This window comes from Phocoena phocoena, chromosome 5, assembly GCF_963924675.1.
Source record: "Phocoena phocoena chromosome 5, mPhoPho1.1, whole genome shotgun sequence".
NCBI lineage: Eukaryota > Metazoa > Chordata > Mammalia > Artiodactyla > Phocoenidae > Phocoena > Phocoena phocoena.
In genome coordinates this window covers 91,650,460-91,671,654 of record NC_089223.1, presented here as the reverse complement: position 1 = coordinate 91,671,654, position 21,195 = coordinate 91,650,460, and the positions used below count along the sequence as shown (strand labels likewise).

At 40.2% G+C, this 21,195-nt stretch overlaps 1 protein-coding gene across 3 annotated transcripts in view; it reads right to left on the bottom strand.

Moving 5' to 3' along the window:
- KCNIP4 (potassium voltage-gated channel interacting protein 4) overlaps positions 1–21,195 on the bottom strand; it is a 1,210,338-nt gene that overhangs the window by 94,378 nt on the left and 1,094,765 nt on the right. For 2 of the 3 annotated variants that reach the window (XM_065878086.1, XM_065878087.1), the window contains one exon: positions 12,853–12,977. In XM_065878086.1, the coding sequence (XP_065734158.1) occupies positions 12,853–12,977 (125 nt within the window). Of the gene's footprint in view, positions 1–12,852; positions 12,978–21,195 lie in introns of those variants that run through there. The other variant, XM_065878088.1, reaches the window with a different exon arrangement.

Here is a 21,195-nt window from a genome sequence, read left to right as displayed (position 1 = left end):
GACCATTGTTTTGGGGTGCGAGAGGAGAGGGGATTCAGAGCACCGCCTAAATGAGCTCCAGAGATGGGTGCGAGCTGTGGCTATCAGCGTGGACACCAGAGATAGTCATGAGACGCTAAGGCTGCTGCTGCAGCCATCATGAAGCCTGTGTGCAAGTACGGGTCACTATCCACACCTCCCCTCCCGGGAGCCTGTGCAGCCCGCCACTGCCAGGGTCCCGTGATCCAGGAACAACTTCCCTGGGAGAACACACGGCGCGCCTCAGGCTGTTGCAATGTCATGTTGGCCTTTGCTGCCACAGGCTCACCCCGTATACCTACCGTGCCCCTCCCTCCCACCCTCCCCACCCCCCGCCTGAGTGAGCCAGAGCCGTAATCAGCTCCTATTTAACCCTGTCCTGTCTGGGTGGGAAACAGATGCCCTCAGGCGACCTAAAAGCAGAGGCGGGGTTAAATCCAAAGCTGAACCCCAGGAGCTGTGCGGACAAAGAAGAGAAAGGGAAATCTCTACCAGTAGCCTGAGGAGCAGCAGATTAAATCTCCACAATCAACCTGATGTACGCTGTACCTCTGGAATACCTGAATAGACAACAAATCATCCCAAAATTGAGGTGGTGGACTTAGGGATCAATTGAAGACATCGGGTGTGCTTTCTGCATCTAATTTGTTTCTGGTTTTATATTTATCTTAGTTTAGTATTTAGAGCTTATTATTATTGGCAGATTTCTTTATTGATTTGGTGGCTCTCTTCCTTTCTTTTTATAAATATATATATATATATATGTTTTTCCTTTTTCTCCTTTTGTGAGTATGTGTATGCTTCTTTGTATGATTTTGTCTGTATAGCTTTGTTTTTACCATTTGTCTTAGGATTCTGTCAATTTTTTTTTTTTTTTTAGTATAGTTTTTACCACTTGTTATCATAACTGGATTTGTTTTTTGGTTTGGTTGCTCTGTCTTTCTGTTTTTTTAAATTACTTTTCCATTTTTAATAATTTTTTTATTTTAATAACTTTTTCTTTTCTTTTCTCTTCTCTTCTCTCCTTTTCTTTTCTTTTCTTTCTTTTTTCTCCCTTTTCTTCTGAGCTGGGTGGCTGACAGAGTCTTGGTGCTCCAGCTGGGTGTCAGGCCTGAGCCTCTGAGGTGGGAGACCCATGTTCTGGATATTGATCCACCAGAGACATCCAGGCCCCACATAATATCAAACAACGAAAGCTGTCTCAGAGATCTCCATCTCAATGCTAAGACCAATCTCCACTCAATGACCAGCAAGCTACAGTGCTGGACATCCTATGCCAAACAACTAGCAAGACAGGAACACAACCCTACCCACTAGCAGAGAGGCTGCCTAAAATCATAAGTTCAGAGATATCCCCAAAATACACCACTGGATGTATTCCTGCCCACCAGAAAGACAAGATCCAGCCTCACCCACCAGAACACAGGCACCAGTCCCCTCCACCAGGAAGCCTACACAACCCACTGAACCAACCTTACCCACTGGGGGCAGACACCAAAAACAACGGGAACTACGAACCTGCAGCCTGCAAAAAGGAGACCCCAAACACAGTAAGTTAAGCAAAATGAGAAGACAGAGAAATACGCAGCAGATGAAGGAGCAAGGTAAAAACCCACAAGACCTAATGAAGAGGAAATAGGCAGTCTTCCTGAAAAAGAATTCAGACTAATGATAGTAAAGATGATCCAAAATCTTGGAAATAGAATGGAGAAAATACAAGAAATGTTTAACAAGGACCTAGAAGAACTAAAGAGCAAACAAACAATGAAGAACTACACAATAAATAAAATTTAAAATTCTCTAGAAGGAATCAATGGCAGACTAACTGAGGCAGGAGAATGAATAAGTGAACTGGAAGATAAAATAGTGGAAATAACTACTTCAGAGCAAAACAAAGAAAAAAGAATGAAAAGAATTGAGGACAGTCTCAGAGTCCTCTGGGACAATATTAAATGCACGAACATTTGAATTATAGGGGTTCCAGAAGAAGAAGAGAAAAAAAAGGGACTGAGAAAATATTTGAACAGATTATACTTGAAAATTTCCCTAATATGGGAAAAGAAATAATCAAGTCCATGAAGCACAGAGAGTCCCATATAGGATAAATCCAAGGAGAAACATGCAAAGGCACATATTAATCAAAGTATCAAAAATCAAGTACAAAGAAAAAATATTAAAAGCAGCAAGGGAAAACAACAAATAACATACAAGGGAATCCCCATAAAGTTAACAGGTGGTCTTTCAGCAGAAATTCTCCAAGTCAGAAGGGAGTGGCAGGACCTATTTAAAGTGATGAAAGAGAAAAACCTACAACCAAGATTACTCGACCCAGCAAGGACCTCATTCAGATTTGACGGAGAAATTAAAACCTTTACAGACAAGCAAAAGGTAAGAGAATTCAGCACCACAAAACCAGCTTTGCAACAAACCCTAAAGGAACTTCTCTAGGCAGGAAACACAAGAGAAGGAAAAGACCTACAATAACAAACCCAAAACAATTAAGAAAAAGGGAAGAGGAACACACATATCAATAACTACCTTAAATGTAAATGGATTAAATGCTCCAACCAAAAGACATAGACTGGCTCAATGGATACAAAAACAAGACCCGCGTGTATGCTGTCTACAAGAGATCCATTTCAAACCTAGGGACACATACAGACTGAAACTGAGGGGATGGAAAAAGATATTCCATGCAAATGGAAATCGAAAGAAAGTTGGAGGAGCAATTCTCATATCAGACAAAATAGACTTTAAAAGAAAGACTATTACAAGAGACAAAGAAGAACACTACATAATGCTCAAGGGATCAATCCAAGGAGAAGATATAGCAATTGTAAATATTTAGGCACCCAACATAGGAGCACCTCAATACTTAAGGCAAATGCTAACAGCCATAAAAGGGGAAATCTACAGTAATACAATCATAGTAGGGGACTTTAACACACTACTTTCACCAAGGGACAGATCATCCAAAATGAAAATAAATAAGGAAACACAAGCTTGAAATATTACAATAAACAAGATGAACTTAATCGATATTTATAGGATATTCCATCCACAAAGAATGGAATACATTTTCTTCTCAAGTGCTCATGGAACATTCTCCAGGAAAGATCATATCCTGGGTCACAAATCAAGCCTTGGTAAATTTAAGAAAATTGAAATCATATCAAGTATCTTTTCCAATCACAGTGCTATAAGACTAGATATCAATTAGAGGAAAAAATCTGTAAAAAATACAAACACATGGAGGCTAAACAATACACTACTAAATAACCAAGAGCACTGAAGAAATCAAAGAGGAAATAAAAAAATACCTAGAAACAAATGACAATTAAAACAGGATGATGCAAAAACTATGGGATGCAGCAAAAGTGGTTCTAAGAGGGAAGTTTACAGCAATAGAATCCTACCTCAAGAAACAAGAAAAATTTCAAATAAATAACCTAACCTTATAACTAAAGCAATTAGAGAAAGAAGAACCAGAAAACCCCTCAAAGTTAGCAGAAGGAAAGAAATCATAAAGATCATATCAGTAATAAATGAAAAAGAAATGAAGGAAATGATAGCAAAGATCAATAAAACCGAAAGATGGTTCTTTGAGAAGATAAACAAAATTGATAAACCACTAGTCAGACTCATCAAGAAAAACAGGGAGAGACTCAAATCAATAGAATTAGAAATGAAAAAGGAGACATAACAACTGACACTGCAGAAATCCAAAGGATCATGAGAGATTACTACAAGTAACTATATGCCAATAAAATGGACAACCTGAAAGAAATGGAAAAATTCTTAGAAAAGCACAACTTTACGAGACTGAACTAGGAAGAAACAGAAAATATAAACTGACCAATCACAAGCACTGAAATTGAGACTCTGATTAAAAATCTTCCAACAAAGTCCAGGACCAGATGGCTTCACAGGAGAATTCTATCAAACATTTAGAAGAGATTTAACACCTATCCTTCTGAAACTCTTCCAAAATATAACAGAGGGAGAAACACTCTCAAACTCATTCTGTGAGGTCACCATCACCTTGATACCAAAACCAGACAAAGATGTCACAAAGAAAGAAAACGACAGGCCAATATCACTGATGAACATAGATGCAAAAATTCTCAACAAAATACAAAATACAGCAAATAGATTACAACAGCACATTAAAAGGATCATACACCATGATCAAGTGGGGTTTATCACTGGAATGCAAGGATTCTTCAATATATGAAAATCACTTAAAGTGATAAACCATATTAACAAATTGAAGGAGAGAAACCATATGATAATCTCAATAGACGCAGAAAAAGCTTTTGACAAAATTCAACACCCATTTATGACAAAAACTTCAGAAAGTAGGCATAGAAGGAACTTACCTCAACATAATAAAGGCCATATATGACAAACCCACAGCCAACATTGTTCTGAATGTGAAAAACTGAAAACATTTCCACTAAGATCAGGAACAAGACAAGGTTGCCCATTCTCACCAATATTATTCAACATAGTTTTGGAAGCTTTAGCCACAGCAATCAGAGAAGAAAAAGAAATAAAAGGAATCCAAATGAGAAAAGAAGAGGTAAAACTGTCACTGTTTGCAGAAGACATGATAGTATACATAGAGAATCCTAAAGATGCTACCAGAAAACTACTAGAGCTAATCAATGAATTTGGTAAAGTAGCAGAATACAACATTAATGCACAGAAATCTCTTGCATTCCTATACACTCATGATCAATAATCTGAAAGAGAAATTAAGGAAACACTCCCATTTGCCATTGCAAGAAAAAGAATAAAATACCTAGGAATAAACCTACATAAGGAGACAAAAGACCTGTATGCAGAAAACTATAAGACACTGATGAAAGAAATTAAAGATGATACAAACAGATGGAGAGACATACCATGTTCTTGGATTGGAAGAATTAACATTGTGACAATGACTATACTACCCAAAGCAATCTACAGATTCAATGCAATCCTTATCAAACTACCACTGGCCTTTTTTTTTTTTTTTTTTTTTTTTTTTGTGGTACGTGGGCCTCTCACTGTTGTGGCCTCTCCCATTGCGAAGCACAGGCTCTGAACACACAGGCTCAGTGGCCATGGCTCATGGGCCCAGCTGCTCCGTGGCATGTGGGATCCTCCCGGACCGGGGCACGAACCTGTGTCCCCTGCATCGGCAGGTGGACTCCCAACCACTGTGCCACCAGGGAAGCCCCCACTGGCCTTTTTCACAGAACTAGAACAAAAGATTTCACAATTTGTATGGAAACACAAAAGACCCCGAATAGCCAAAGCAATCTTGAGAAAGAAAAATGGAGCTAGAGGAATCAGTCTCTCTGACTTCAGACTATACTACAAAGCTACAGTAATAAAGATAGTATGGTACTGGCACAAAAACAGAAATATAGATCAATGGGACAGGATAGAAAGCCCAGAGATAAACCCACACACATGGTCACCTTATTTTTGATAAAGGAGGCAAGAATATCCAATGAAGAAGAGACAGCCTTTTCAATAAGTGGTGCTGGAAAAACTGGACAGCTACATGTAAAAGAATGAAATTAGAACACTTCTTAACACCATACACAAAAATAAACTCAAAATGGATTAAAAACCTAAATGTAAGGCCAGACACTATAAAACTCTTAGAGGAAAACAGGCAGGGTACTCTATGACATAAATCACAGCAAGATCCTTTTTGACCCACCTCCTAGAGAAATGAAAATAAAACCAAAAATAAACAAATGGGACGTAATGAAACTTAAAAGCTTTTAAATAGCAAAGGAAACCATAAACAAGATGAAAAGACAACCCTCAGAATGGGAGAAAATATTTGCAAATGAAGCAACTGACAAAGGATTAATCTCCAAAATATACAAGCGCTCATTCAGCTCAATATCAAAAAAACAAACAACCCAATCGAAAAATGGGCAGAAGATGCTCAACATCACTAATCATTAGAGAAATGAAAATCAAAACTACAATGAGGTATCACCTCACAATGGTCAGAATGGCCATCATCAAAAAATCTACAAACAATGAATGCTGGAGAGGGTGTGGAGGAAAGGGAACCCTCTTGCACTGTTGGTGGAAATGTAAATTGATACAGCCACTATGGAGAACAGTATGGAGGTTCCTTAAAAAGCTAAAAATAGAACTACCATATGACCTAGCAACCCCACTACTGGGCATATACCGTGAGAAAACCATAATTCAAAAAGAGTCATGTACCACAATGTTCATTGCAGCACTATTTACAATAGCCAGGACATGGAAGCAGCCTAAGTGTCCATCAACAGATGAATGGATAAAGAAGATGTGGCACATATATACAATGGAATATTATTCAGCCATAAAAAGAAACAAAATTGAGTTATTTGTAGTTATTGAGGTGGATGGACCTAGAGTCTGTCATACAGAGTGAAGTAAGTCAGAAAGAGAAAAACAAATACTGTAAGCTAACCCATATATATGGAATCTAAAAAATAAATGGTTCTGAAGAACCTAGGGGCAGGACAGGAATAAAGACTCAGATGTAGAGAATGGACTTGAGGACATGGGGAGGGGGAAGGGTAAGCTGGGATGAAGTGAGAAAGTGGCATGGACTTATATATACTGTACCAAATGTAAAATAGATGGCTAGTGGGAAGTAGCTTCATAGCACAGGGAGATCAGCTCGGTGCTTTGTGTCCACCTAGAAGGGTGGGATAGGGAGGGTGGGAGGGAGATGCAAGAGAGAGGGTGTATGGGGATATATGTATATGTATAGCTGATTCACTTTATTATGAAGCATAAACTAACACACCATTGTAAAGCATTTATACTCCAGGAAAGATGTTAAAAAGAAAAAAGAATAACTGAGGGCTCATGACAAAAGAGAAATTGCCTCATACAATGAGCAGCTTATTTCTCTATCCTAACCACCTATCCCACTGTTTCCCATGCATGTGCCTAACTCCCCCCTCTCACCTTCACGTAAGTGGGATTTAGAGCTTTTTACGTACATGTCCTTTGTCAAAAATGTAGATCCCTGTAAATTCATCGTCAGTTCCCTTCGTCTATTTTTAAAGTGCAGACGTTCTCAAACCCTTCAAGTGGGATGGAATAGCCCCATCAAAGAACTTTCCTCTTTTACTGGTTCCTTTGGCCATAACATCAAATCTCTTGTAGAAACCAGGGGGGAAGGTTGGTGTCACTTTTGGTAAAATCCCTCAGGAGAAGTCTGGATTGCAGGCAAAAAACTGAGGGGGGGTATTAACTGTGCTTGAAATGTGACTTCAGACCAAATTTAGCAGCTCTACTCCATAAGGGTTGCTGCCTCCTCACAAAGACCACTGTGATGGATATCATGGAAATGTGACTCCCCATAAATCACACCCCTGTTAATCCCCTGCCTTGAGTGCTGGGATGTACAAGAGTGATGGGAGGAGATGTAAGTTCCACGATTATGTAACATTATATGGCTCTGCTTTAGCTGAGTAGAGAGAATCTCTCTTGCTGGCTTTGTAGAAGTGAGCTTCCGTGCTATGAAAGAGTCTGTGAGAGCGCCATTGGCAAAGGACTACAGGAGGCCTCTAGGAGGTGAGTGGCCCCAGGTTGACAGCTAACACAAGAGTGGGGACCTCAGAAATACAACCACAAGGAAATGAACTCTGCCAACAACCCCATGAGCTTAGAAGAGGACTCCTAAACCCAAAGAGAAATGCAGCCTTACCAACACCTGGATGGTAACCTTATGAGACCCCAAGCAGAGGAACCAGGTAAGTCATTTCTGGACTCTTAACCTTCAAGACTGTGAGATAATGAATGTGCATTTCTTTAAGTCACTAAATATGTAGTAATTTGTTACACACAATAGAAAACTAATACAAACATCTTGCATTTTGAGGTAAAAAGAATATTAACACTTAAAATTTTTAGGGAAGAATGACATTAACAATTATTAAAGTGATACTTTAAAGATGTATTTGAATGTAAAGGATATTTTGACCTATTACAATTCAAAATAGTGAAAGAAAAGGAAGCAGAGAAAGATTTGGGACAGGAAGCAGTCAGAGGTCCAAAACATATTAGGTCTACCTAGCTGCAACTATATTTCATCCTGTGCCTTAAAAATTGGGAAGAATATGCTGTAAATTATTTATTAATGAGAGGAAATGTCAAAGAGACATAGCCTTATGAAAACTTAATGCCCAACGGACCATTCATTATCACCTAGTGTTGAGGGAAGTTATGCTTGATTCTGAAAGAGAACAGCAAAGCAAGTTTATGAGTCATGTATACAGATACTTGTATGACCTTCTAGGTCAGTCTTTTTCAAATGTGACCTTCTATTAGCAGTTTATTAAAATGGGATTTTTTTTTAAACTAAGAAGTTTTTAAAAAAAGATTATTAAACATCACCCCATATTTAACTAAATCAGAGTCATCAGAGTCATCATCTGCACACACATCCCACCCCACCCACCAAGGGTTTCATAAGGCTCCAATGTAGCCAGTTTAACCACTGATATTTGACATTAGAGGGCTCATCACAAGTAGGTCAATTCTGTTTGTGATAGAAGCACCTTTATGGCTATGATCTTATACATTGAGAACCATTCTCAATGTTGGTTCTCAATCTTGGCTACACATTTTCATTACCTGGAAAGTGGTATAAATCCTGACACTCACGCTGCTTCTGGGAGCAATTACATCAGAATCACCAAGCATGATACCCAGCTATCTGTAGTTTTTAAAGCTCCCTAAATGATTGCAACATGAAGACTGCTGATGTGTACCTAATAACTTGCATCTTTCTGCAACCTTTTAAATACATAATTATGTAGCTCAAAACCTAAAACACTGCTGAGGAGGTATGTAGGTCAACCATGACTGCCCCACTCTGATGGAACATAAAACTGACGTTGACTATTTGGGGCCACGCTATAATAATTCCTTTTTGTTGAACTTAATGTTTATTATCAGAATTTACTAAAAACATCCCAGCAAAACAAAGGCAAAACCCATGTAATGTAGATATCATTATCCCAATTTGTAGAGACAAGGACACACAAGCCACTGATTCAGAGGAATCTCCCTAAACAAATAAGATATGGACCTGAGTCTGAGTGACACCAGTGTTCATGATGTTTGCATTGTACTAGTGTGGTCAGCAGACAAGGAGCGTCAGCAGCACTTGGGAACATATGAGAAAGGCAAATTCTCCATCCCAATCTCAGACACTAAATCATAATGTTTCAGTCTGGGGCCCAGCATTCTGTTTTAACAAATCCTTCAGGTTATTCTGAGGGACAGTAAAGATTGAGATACACTGTACTATATTCTCCATTTCTATCAGTTGCCTACTTTTGAAGATTCAGTTTAGTATGTGGTAAGAGAAATAAAAATGTGGGGATGAGTCGGTGGGTAAGACAGGGTGAGGGGCAGAGAAATCTTCTCTCACTATCTTCCTTTCCTCCAATTTCCCATTTATATTTACAATATATGTTGGAGAAATGCTGTCAGAGATATAGCACTGGAAAAAGATTGGGGAGCTCTGGTAATCTTTACTTGCAGGGGAGTTCAACCACTTCATATAAGTGTGACTGGTTTAAGATGTTGATGAATGGTTTATTCTTTTAATCAAAATATGGGGAGTTTGTCACTCCCTCTTGCAAGAGCACACAGAATCACAGCTAACTGCTGAACAATCATCGACAGGAAGACACTGGAACTCACCAAAAAAGATGCTCCACATCCAAAGACAAAGGAGAAACTGCAATGAGACGGTAGGAGGGGCACAATCACAATAAAATCAAATCCCATAACTGCTGGGTGGGTGACTCACAGACTGGAGAACACTTATACCACAGAAGTCCACCCACTGGAGTGAAGGTTCTGAGCCCCACGTCAGGCTTCCCAACCTGGGGGACTGGCAATGGGAGGAGGAATTCCCAGAGAATCAGACTTTGAAGGCTAGTGGGATTTGATTGCAGGACTTCGACAGGACGGGGCAGGGAGAAACAGAGACTCCACTCTTGGAGGGCACACACAAAGTAGTGTGCACATTGGGACAGGGGAAGGAGCAGTGACCCCACAGGAGACTGAACCAGACCTACCTGCTAGTGTTGGAGGGTCTCCTGCAGATGGGGGTGGCTGTGGCTCACTGCAGGGACAAGGACACTGGCAGCAGAAGTTCTGGGAAGTACTCCTTGGTGTGAGCCCCCCCCACCCCCCCAAACCCCCACCCCCCACCGCCGAGTCTGCCATTAGCCACACCAAAGAGCTGGTAGGCTCCAGTGCTGGGTTGCCTCAGGCCAAACAACCAACAGGGAGGGAACCCAGCCCCACCCATCAGCAGACAAGTAAATACAAGTTTTACTGAGCTCTGCCCACCACAGTAACACCCAGCTCTACCCACCACAGGTCCCACCCATCAGGAAGCTTGCACAAGCCTCTTAGATCACTTCATCCACCAGAGGGCAGACAGCAGAAGCAAAAATAACTAATTCTGCAGCCTGTGGAATGAAAACCACATTCACATAAAGAGAGACAAAATGAAAAGGCAGAAGACTATGTACCAGATGAAAGAACAAGATAAAACCCCAGAAAAACAACTAAATGAAGTGGAAGTAGGCAACCTTCCAGAAAAAGAATTCAGAATAATGATAGTGAAGATGATCCAGGACCTCAGAAAAAAAATGGAGGCAAAGATCAAGAAGATACAAGAAATGTTTAACAAAGACCTAGAAGAATTAAAGAACAAACAAACAGAGATGAACAATACAATGACTGAAATGAAAAATACACTAGAAGGAATCAATAGCAGAATAACTGAGGCAGAAGAACGGATAAGTGACCTGGAAGACAGAATGGTGGAATTCACTGCTGTGGAACAGAATAAAGAGAAAAGAATGAAAAGAAATGAAGACAGCCTAAGAGGCCTCTGGGACAACATTAATTGCACCAACATTCTAATTATACGTGTCCCAGAAGGAGAAGAAAGAGAGAAAGGACCCGAGAAAATATTTGAAGATATTATAGTTGAAAACTTCCCTAACATGGGAAAGGAAATAGTCACCCATGTCCAGGAAGTGCAGAATCCCAGGCAGGATAAACCCAAGGAGAAACATACTAAGACACATAGTAATCAAATTGACAAAAATTAAAGACAAAGAAAAATTATTGAAAGCAACAAGGGAAAAACAACAAATAACGTACAAGGGAACTCCCGTAAGTTTAACAGCTGATTTCTTAGCAGAAACTTTACAAGCCAGAAGGAAGTGCCATGAAATATTTAAAGTGATGAAAGGGAAGAACCTACAACCAAGCTTACTCTACCCAGCAAGGATCTCAGACCGGGGCACGAACCCATGTCCCCTGCATCGGCAGGCGGACTCTCAACCACTGAGCCACCAGGGAAGCCCATGACTAAGAATTCTTGAGCCTAATTTTCAAAGTCCCTTTCTCTTTAGGTCTGTTTATTTGTATGTGTCATCTTGATAGATTACACATCTTGATGTGTAATATGAGTCCTACCTGTGTGGGGTAAGCACCCATCTCCATTATATCGCCTTCCTCCCCACCCAGTCCACCCCCACAAATGCCTGGGTGTCAGAAGAGGACCAGGCTTCAGAAGAGCAATGGAAGGAAACATTTAGGTAGCCCAGGCAGGAAGAGCAGTGAAGAGCAGAAATGGGGTAGAGAGAGACCCCATGGAGTCAGAGAGGTGGTGGAAGTTTGTGTGAAATATGCATGTTGGGACCTTATAAAAATATTCTGAAAAGCAACTAGCATTACAAATTCTGTAAATAAATTTTTGTGTGGATACCATAGAAGAGGCAGTTTTTCATCTTCATGAGGTTGGACAGAGATAGCATTGAGGTGGACAGATTTCAAGAGGATGGAATTAGCAGAAATTTTTGGACTCTATAGATTCCTATAGACCATGGAATGGAGGCTGTTAGGGGCTGGATTTGAGGAGGAATTGAAGCAATTCACTAGGATCTCAAGGGACACCTGTAGCATATGTAACTATGGTTTACATATGTGTAAGAACATAACACATCTTGGGCTGTGTATGCCACTTAATATACGACCATTTAATACTTTTAAGGATGAATTACTTTCAAATAAATTCACGAGGGCGAGTGTTCTCTGCCTATTTAGACCATTAGCTCCTTGAGGACAGAAGCTGGCTTTCGAATACCCTGCAGTATCTAGCTTAATCCTGAGCATGTCCCAAGGCATCACTAAGAGTGTATGCCTGACAGATTGCCCAGCCCACTCCTTGTCTCTCACCGTCACCCTCTGGTGTGCAAGGACTGTCACTCTTCTTGATGATGATTCACTCAGGAAGGAGCATGATAGGTGCTCCTGGATCACGGAGAACCAAAAGGAGGGACTACTTACAGATACCTGTTGTTCAGAGTCATGGGTAACATGCTCTTTTAGAAATTATCAAACTTATCATGACTTTTCTGCAATGCTAGGAGTGGAGTTCCTTGATAGGCTCCAATCGATAGTCAATTAGTCCTATAGACAATTAGAGCTTATTGAAATGATGTCGATATAACCAAAAAGGAAAAAAAAAATCCCAACTAGAAATTGAATAAAGTAAACCTTTCTTCTGTACTCATCCTTGTTTGATTGGACAAGCAACGGTGTACCAAAGTGAACCAAAGCCCAAATGGATATCAACAATTTTCATATCTAGGAAAGATCTATAAGAAGTGTACATAGGATGGGGCTCTCACAGAACTGCGCATTTTCCCTTTTTCCCTGTCTTTTCTCAGTGCTCCTCTGAGAACTGTGTGAAGGTAAAGTCAAAAAGAAAGTTCTTACATTCTTAAATCCTCTGTAAAGAATCTGGAGCTCCTTCTTGGTAAATTTGCTCTGGGCTTCCAGGAGCTCGAGAGCCTCAGGCCGATGCCTGACGGTGGCCATCTCCAGTTCATCTTCCACGTTGTCTGTGGAGGAAAACCAAAGTCTTAAGAACGGTCACTGCTCACCAATGTGTATACACAGCAACATAGGAAAATGGAAGGAAATCTTTACTGCATGTCTGATTTTTCCAGAGGAAGGGTTCTCACGCTGCTAATAACAGTCTTTACATTTCCCAGAGTATACAGTATTCTGCTAATTCTACATAATATTTTTTCAAACTTTCTAGTCATCAGACACCACACTATGAACATTTTTACAGTACAGTTTGAAAAGTGTAAAAATCATGGAAAATTTTAACACTTCAAATGTGTGTACATATCAAGCACTAGTTATAAAAATGGAATTTTAATTTGATAGCAGTCTGTACCACCCTTGTATCATGCAACTGTGAGACAGGACTCTGCTAAATACACTCTGAAGATTCCATTAAAATCAAATATTTTGCCTGGGGCTACAAATAAAGCAGAGATATCAGGTGCTGAAATGAGTAAAGTACTCAGCTGCCAGTTTGACTGGCATAAACCCAGTCTTCATAGGTGCACACTGGATGGACTGGAGCCCAGGGAACTTCTGGCTACACCCTACTTTGCAGCCAAGGGAATCCATAGCTATGGATAAATGCTGAAATATTATACTTTGCTTTGTGAATTATATTTACACTATAATTTCTCAGAGATGCTCTACACAAAAAAAGACTTTTGTATCCATGTAAATTTGGTAAATTCTGTTAAGTTTAATGTAGTTTGGGAGCAAAACACTGGAATATAAAGGTTTTGAGAGGATTTGCAACAAAGAATTCTGTTTAACTTGGTTTAAGCCATTGACCCCAAATGGCATTTGTCCACTGAACTCTTTTTCCCCACAAGTAACCTCTGCTAACATCTTCATCTGTGCCCTAGGGTCCTGTAGAATGCAAGTCGGAAGGTATTGGGATATATTAGGATCTGGGTGCCCAGGTCTCAAAGTATAGCAGCCTTAAGTAATTTCAGCTGCTTTGCAGTGAGGCCCAATGGAGACCTAAGAGATTCTTCCTGCCGCGGTCCAGTCCACACCTCAGCTAAGGAACTCCTCACATCCAGGGCCAGTACTGGAGCCATGGCTTCTCTCCATTATATCCCTTACTCTTAGCTACAGATTCCCAACTCAGACAGCTGAGGCTCAGAACATCTTCTCATCAACTGGTCTCAGGGCCACGCACTCCTGATTCCATGGCTCATGTGTTAGTTGGAAATTTAGACATTTTTGACTACAAAAGTCACATAATTTTTGATAATTAATGATGCTGCCTCTCATTAACATCTGTGCCTACTTACTTCCCTGACACTCTGAGGGCAGTGAGGGGCCAGAGCTCTCACTTATCAGGGAAAAGAAAGTCAGTGGAACCCTAATCTTGGTGTGTCTTAATTACTGCCCTCAAGCAGTTTACAAAAGACCACGAATGGCAATGAAATAAATACTTGGAAAGGTTGTGTTTGTCAAAGTGAGGAAGAGGAAATAAAAGCAAATATTTGTTTTGTGCTTTTCATATTATAATAGTTTATTTTGGAACAATGATATGAAAAAGCTGCAGAATAGTGATGGGGGGATAAGAATAATAAAAGTATATGAAAAGATGGGCAGGCCAAGAATAAAGTCTGAGCTGACAAGGATAAAACTGATGAGGAACTAAGTGCAGTGTGTACCTAAAGAATTTCCACAGGGCTAAAAGTAGCTGAGAAAAGGCAGCTAGGCATTAACAAACTGACCTCAGGCTGGGTTTTATGGGGAAAATTTAAAAAGCTAAAATGGGTTTTTTTCAATTTTCTTCTTTGTTCTCTGGATTGGATGGGTTGATTCTACTCTGGGTCCTGAGCTTGAGAGGATGTAGGAAGATGGTCCTCCATAAAATTTCTGCTGATCCAGTGCATTGGACTGTGTTGAAGTTATTGCAGTTGTCAATGCAGAAATACATGCCATGGAATAGACCTAATATAAATAGACAATAACAGATGGAAAGACTCTGCTTTCTTGAAAATGTCTTGATGAAAGCATCTTTTGAATCATTTACAGTATAATTTCCTCAACTTAAAATATTCCTCTTGGGCTTCCCTGGTGGCGCAGTGGTTGAGAGTCCACCTGCCGATGCAGGGGACACGGGTTCGTGCCCCGGTCTGGGAAGATCCCACATGTCGTGGAGCGGCTGGGCCCGTAAGCCATGGCCGCTGAGACTGCATGTCCGGAGCCTGTGCTCTGCAACGGGAGAGGCCACAACAGTGAGAGGCCCGCGTACCGCAAAAAGAAAAACAAAACAAAACGAAACAAAAAATATTCCTCTTTCCTTTTTCCTCCAATTGAAATACATATATCTTTTATAATCCCATTTAAATATTACTGCCTTCTTTCTGAAGGCTTTCCAATTATTCCACCATGCAGAACTGATGGGTCCCTGGTCAGAGTTCTCACATCTTACCTACCTCTCATATAGCATGTAAAACACTAATTACATTTATGATCTGTTCATGTCTGTCTTCCTCATTGTGAGTGCCATGAGGACAGGAACAATGTCTTAACAGATCTGTATATCCTCTGGACCTAACATAGAGTCTAATACCCCAGAGTTCCTCAAAAATTATTTGGAGGATGGATGAATAAGTGAATCAATTAACAAATGATGTTGCCGCTGAAGTTTCAACCCCCTTGGAGCCCCTTGAACCTTAGCTGCCCTCTAGAAAATTATTTCTCAAACTGGGGTTTGTGGACAGTTGGTGGACCTTGAATGCTTTCTTTGGAATCACAGTATTCTCTATGCATTGTTCTGAGAAACACAGCATGGGCAAAAGTAGAGGAAATTTTAATCAGATTATCTGAGCAATCTTTCCATCATAGTATAACCTCCTCTAAACCTAATGACCTTTCCACTGGAAAGAAACAAAACAGCACATTAACTTCTCAGCCTTTGTAACAACAGAGCAGTCAAAACCACACTACCAACAAGGTTTCTTCCTCCAGCTGGCTCAGACTTGCAGATGATGAGACTGAGACAAAAGAACCAGGGCTGAAGGGTCAGTGTAAAGGAGTTAAGCACGTGTGGTAGGATGAGCAACACGTTCAGTATTCAAAGCACCACACTTGAAGAGTCTGCCTGCAGACTCTTCGTTTTCCTAGCTGACTGATACCTTACTTCTTAATGACTCCTACCTGCCAAAGGGCTGTTTCTATTTCTAGAAGGCTGACAAGCTCTAAAAACACACCTGAAATCATCCCCAATCACCAGCATATGATAAGTTATAAAAGCAACATCACCTAACCCAATCAAGATGCTGATCTGGGAGGCAAGCTCTGTGGAGAGCACAGCGTGATCCCTCATAGGACTGGGACCTTCACAGTGTGACTCAGCCACCATTTAAAAGCATGCACTCTGGGGGGGTTTAATAGAATGCTTAATATTTATTAAGTTCGTTATATGCCAAGAGATGGGCTAGGTGCTCTGTTGATATCATTCTAATCCTCACAATAACTCCGCAATGAGGTAGAATTATCCATTGTTTTACATATGGGGAATCTGAGTCTCACAGTGGTGAAGAAATGAGTGGCCACGTGTTACACAGGAGAAAAGACAGAGGTAGAATTTATACCCAAGTCTTTGATGCCGAACCTTAGGCTTTTTCTACTTTGCCAAACTCTCTCTCAATACTGACAGAAATAACGATGATAAATAATATTTTTCTCTCCTCTCCTGCACTGTCAAATGTCTCAGAAAAGTTGACTGTACCCACTGGGTCCATTTCCTACCTCCTGTTCTCTTTTTAATCTACTGCAGTCTGACTTCTGGCCTTGTTATGGGTTGAATTATGCTCCCCTAAAATTTGTATGTTGAAGGCATAACCTCCAATATGACTGGATTTGGAGATGTGACCTTTAAGAAGATAATTAAAGTTCAATGAAGTCATAAGGGTGGGACCCTAATGTAATACAAATGGTGTCTTTATAAGAAGAGAGAGAGAGACGCCAGGGATACACAGGCACAGAGGAAAGGCCATGTGACAACACAGCGAGAAGGCAGCCACCTGCAAACCAGGGAGGGAGGCCTCAGGAGAAACCAACCCAGCTGGCATCTTGATTTTAGACTTCCAGCCTCCAGAACTGTGAGAAATAAATTTCTGTTGTTTAAACCACCCAGTCTGTGGCATTTTGTCATGGCAGCCCGAGCTGACTAATATATGCACCTATATTCAAAAGACATACAACTCCAGTAAAAGCAGGTCTTGCTATTCACAGTGAGCCCAGTGAGCACTGGGTAGTCTAGCCAATCATATCATTTAATCTTTATAGCATCCTATCATCCCTATTTTATAGATGAGAAGACTGAGGCTTGGAGAGAGAGTCTACGCATATTGTTCAAGTTCGGATGACTAGTTAGTAATGAAGCAGACAGCTGTCTCTAGCACCCTAAAGTCCAACTTTTTATTTTATTTTAATTTTTAAAACTTTAAATTTTACTGGAGTATAGTTGATTTATAATGTGTTAGTTTCAGGTGTACAGCAAAATGATTCAGTTATACATATACATATATTCATTCTTTTTTAGATTCTTTTCTCTTATAGGTTATCACAGAATACTGAGTAGAGTTCCCTGTGCTATACAGTATGTCCTTGTTGGTTATCTATCTTATATATAGTAGTCTGTGTATGTTCATCCTAAGCTTCTGATTTATCCCTCCCCACCACGCTTCCCCTTTGGTAACCATAAGTTTGTTTTAGACATCTGTAAGTCTGTTTCTGTTTTGTAAATACATTCATTTGTATCATTTTTTAAAAATTAGAATCCTAAACTACAATGAGGTGTCACCTCACACCAGTCAGAATGGCCATTATAAAAAGTCCACAAACAATAAATGCTGGAGAGGGTGTGGAGAAAAGGCAACTGTCCTAAACTGTTGGTGGGAATGTAAATTGGTACAGCCACTATGGAGAACAGTATGGAGGTTCCTTAATAAACTAAAAATAGAACTACCATATGACACAGCAATCCCACTACTGGGCATATATCCAGAGAAAGCCGAAAAGATACATGCACCCCAATGTTCACTGCAGCACTATTTACAATAGCCAAGACATGGAAGCAACATAAATGTCTATTGACAGAGGAATGGATAAAGAAAATGTGGTACATATATACAAGGGAACCTCCATACTGTTCTCCATAGTGGATTAAAGTCAGAACCAGGTGGCACTCTGGTCTGTTGAATCATCTCCAGGCTTCTGCCAAGGTACAACTATGTAGGCGTCTTGCTGTTGGAATAGGATTGCTAATTCCAATGTTGCTTTTGCATCCTGAGACAAACTGCCTACAACTAGTATGCAGTATTCATGTATCTTCTAACAGATTTATTATTAATCAGATGACAAATTCCCAAACCCAGACAACCTTGAGCTTTCCTGACTGTCTTTTTGTTCTTTGTTACTTAGATTTCAGTCTCTCAGGGCCAAGGATGTCCTATGTCTGAGTTAACAGTCCCCTCAGGCCATGACACATTTGGGCTAGAAATTGGAATTCAAATTCCCTGGGATCAACAGTATGCGTTTTAGTAATAGACCTCTTTTTCTCATGTCTCACAACTTCTCTTAAGATACAGTGGAAGCCTATTGCAGCCCAATTCATACTTATGCAAATTTGACTCTATCCGAGGTCAAACCATATCCCCCAGAACATCTTGCTTTACAAACAAATATGAGGGTGAGGCCTGCCTTCCTAAGACACACATTTGTAAACAAGGATTGTAATGTTAAAGTAAAACTGTTTATGAAGAATAATATCACTCTTTCCAAGAAGCTGGTTCAGAGATGAGCCCTTGCCTTATCGTAGCAGGGAACATTGTAAGACTGTTGCCACATTCTTCTACCTGGGACCTGCCAGACTACTGGAGAGCCCAGCCCAACAGCATCTGATTTGGCAGACTAAAAATGCTCAATTAAAAAAATGTGAAATCAATTAATCACTACTTGAAGAATCCCAATCATAGTGGGTCTATCTACAAGAGGTCCATTTCTCAGTACAGCATAACTCTTCTTCAAAAAACGTATTCATGGGCTTCCCTGGTGGCGCAGTGGTTGAGAGTCCGCCTGCCGAGGCAGAGGACACGGGTTCGTGCCCCGGTCCGGGAGGATCCCACATGCCGCGGAGCGGCTGGGCCCTTGAGCCATGGCCGCTGAGCCTGCGCGTCCGGAGCCTGTGCTCCGCAACGGGAGAGGCCACAATGGTGAGAGGCCCGCGTACCGCAAACTAACAAAAAACAAAACAAAAATGTATCTATTTTCATTGTAAAAAATCATAAAAACTATAACTTTAAAATTCTATTTGAGCTGAGACTGATTTGTCGCGCAAAAATTCAGCTGGCTCGACTTATATTGCTTTATCTCATTTATAAAAATACCCTCTGAGTCTTTACTCCCAATGTTTACCCTTTATTAGATTGGTTTCATAGTGACTTGACATGTACGGCAATAACATCACAGAGACGATGATTACATCTAATGACACATATTATTAAATATTTAGAAGTTTAGTCCAGTGCCAGGATTTGGAAGAGGCTTTGACTAATTTTGCTCCACGTTTTGACTTTCCACTAAAAGATGCTGGAAGATTCTTGACTATAGCTTTGGAAACTACTCCTAAGAACTTCCGGAATAAGGAGGAGATGCTATTGCCTGTTTAATATTCAAGTCTGATACACTGAGACAAAGATACTGCCTGGGAGAAATTTCCAAAGCTATTGTTCATGACACCTATGTAAATTCTTTCTTTCCTTTCTTTCTCCTGTAAAGGCATCGGTAAGATGCCATATACCTTGAGCACTCCATTCCTTAGTTCCACCCTTCCCAATGCTCAAAGGGGTTGGAATTATAATCAGCTGAGGAAACTGATTTTCAAGAGTTAAGGAATTTGCTCAAGTTTACACAGCTACACAGTTGATAGCAGGGGAGCTCGGATCTGACACCAACTTGTCTTTTTGTTTTATCATTTGGCTTCTCTGGGTGGAGAGTTCAAACCTGAGCCAGAACCTGAGGAAAATTTTTACATTTCGCCAACTTTAAATGCTTAATCTCAGGAATGTGAAGGCCTGGGAGCCCTCTTGACTCTTCCTGTCAAGAGCTATTTTCGGGTGCACAAGAAGAGTATACGAGTGATTAACTCCAAGCTAATCACACACAGCCCATGAACAGAAAGCCATACACCTATCCGAAGCACTGCGGGAGTCTTAGCACTTCCCAGACCACTGTGAACAATGAGTACCCACAAGTTGTTGTTAGTCAGACATGTGTTTCCTCAACTCTGGACCTGAAAGTACATTAGGGCCCCAAAAGCCCTTTATAATTCGTACTTCATCCTATTTACTATTCATATATCAAATGGAAAATGAAAAGTACTTTGAAAATGGCCAGCTATTTTGAATGTCTTCTGTTAGAGGTGGTTGTTGGCAATGACATTGCAGTTTCCATTCCAGGAGAATTTGAACTGCTTTGTAATTTTGTGATTGAATTCAATCACTTATAAAATGTAACTGCTCAAAGGGAAATTGATGGAGCTATTTCTCACAACACTTATGAATGGACTGTCTCTACCTTATTTATAAACATAAGTAACTCTTCACATAAGCTTAGGTTTTAAAATATAATCGCCTTATTGGAATACTTGCTATTAGCATGAACCATATTATTACTGCAACCAGTCATGAATAGCCCCTTATGATAGGAGCTATTGTTTCATAGGTGGTAGGGTCTAACTGGCTTTTTGGTAAATGGGGGAAATAAAAATTATGTTGCCAGTCATTATACACAGAGAGAAAATCTACAATAGAAATGCTGAGGTTGGGGGAGAAGGAACAAGAAATGTGATTGAACTTTCACTTAAAGGCAGACCAAAAAGATGGATATTTTAGTCAGGAAAGTCAACAACTGATACGGACTCTGATCAAAGAGAAAATTTTAAACATAGTGAAACATGGAGAGAGACGAAGAAAGCCCATAATAGTTCACTAAATTAAAAATGCCCTAACAAGAGTTTCTCTTGAAACTTGATAGACTTTCTCCTGTTTGTCCTAAAAATCTAATAATAATAGCAAACCACTTTTTACAGCATTTGTTCTATGCAAGAACAAATACATTTACATACATTAACTCATATACTCCCCATCAGCATACTCTGGATGCTATATTCTCTTCTATAGATGAAGACACTGGCACAGAGAGATTAAATAACTT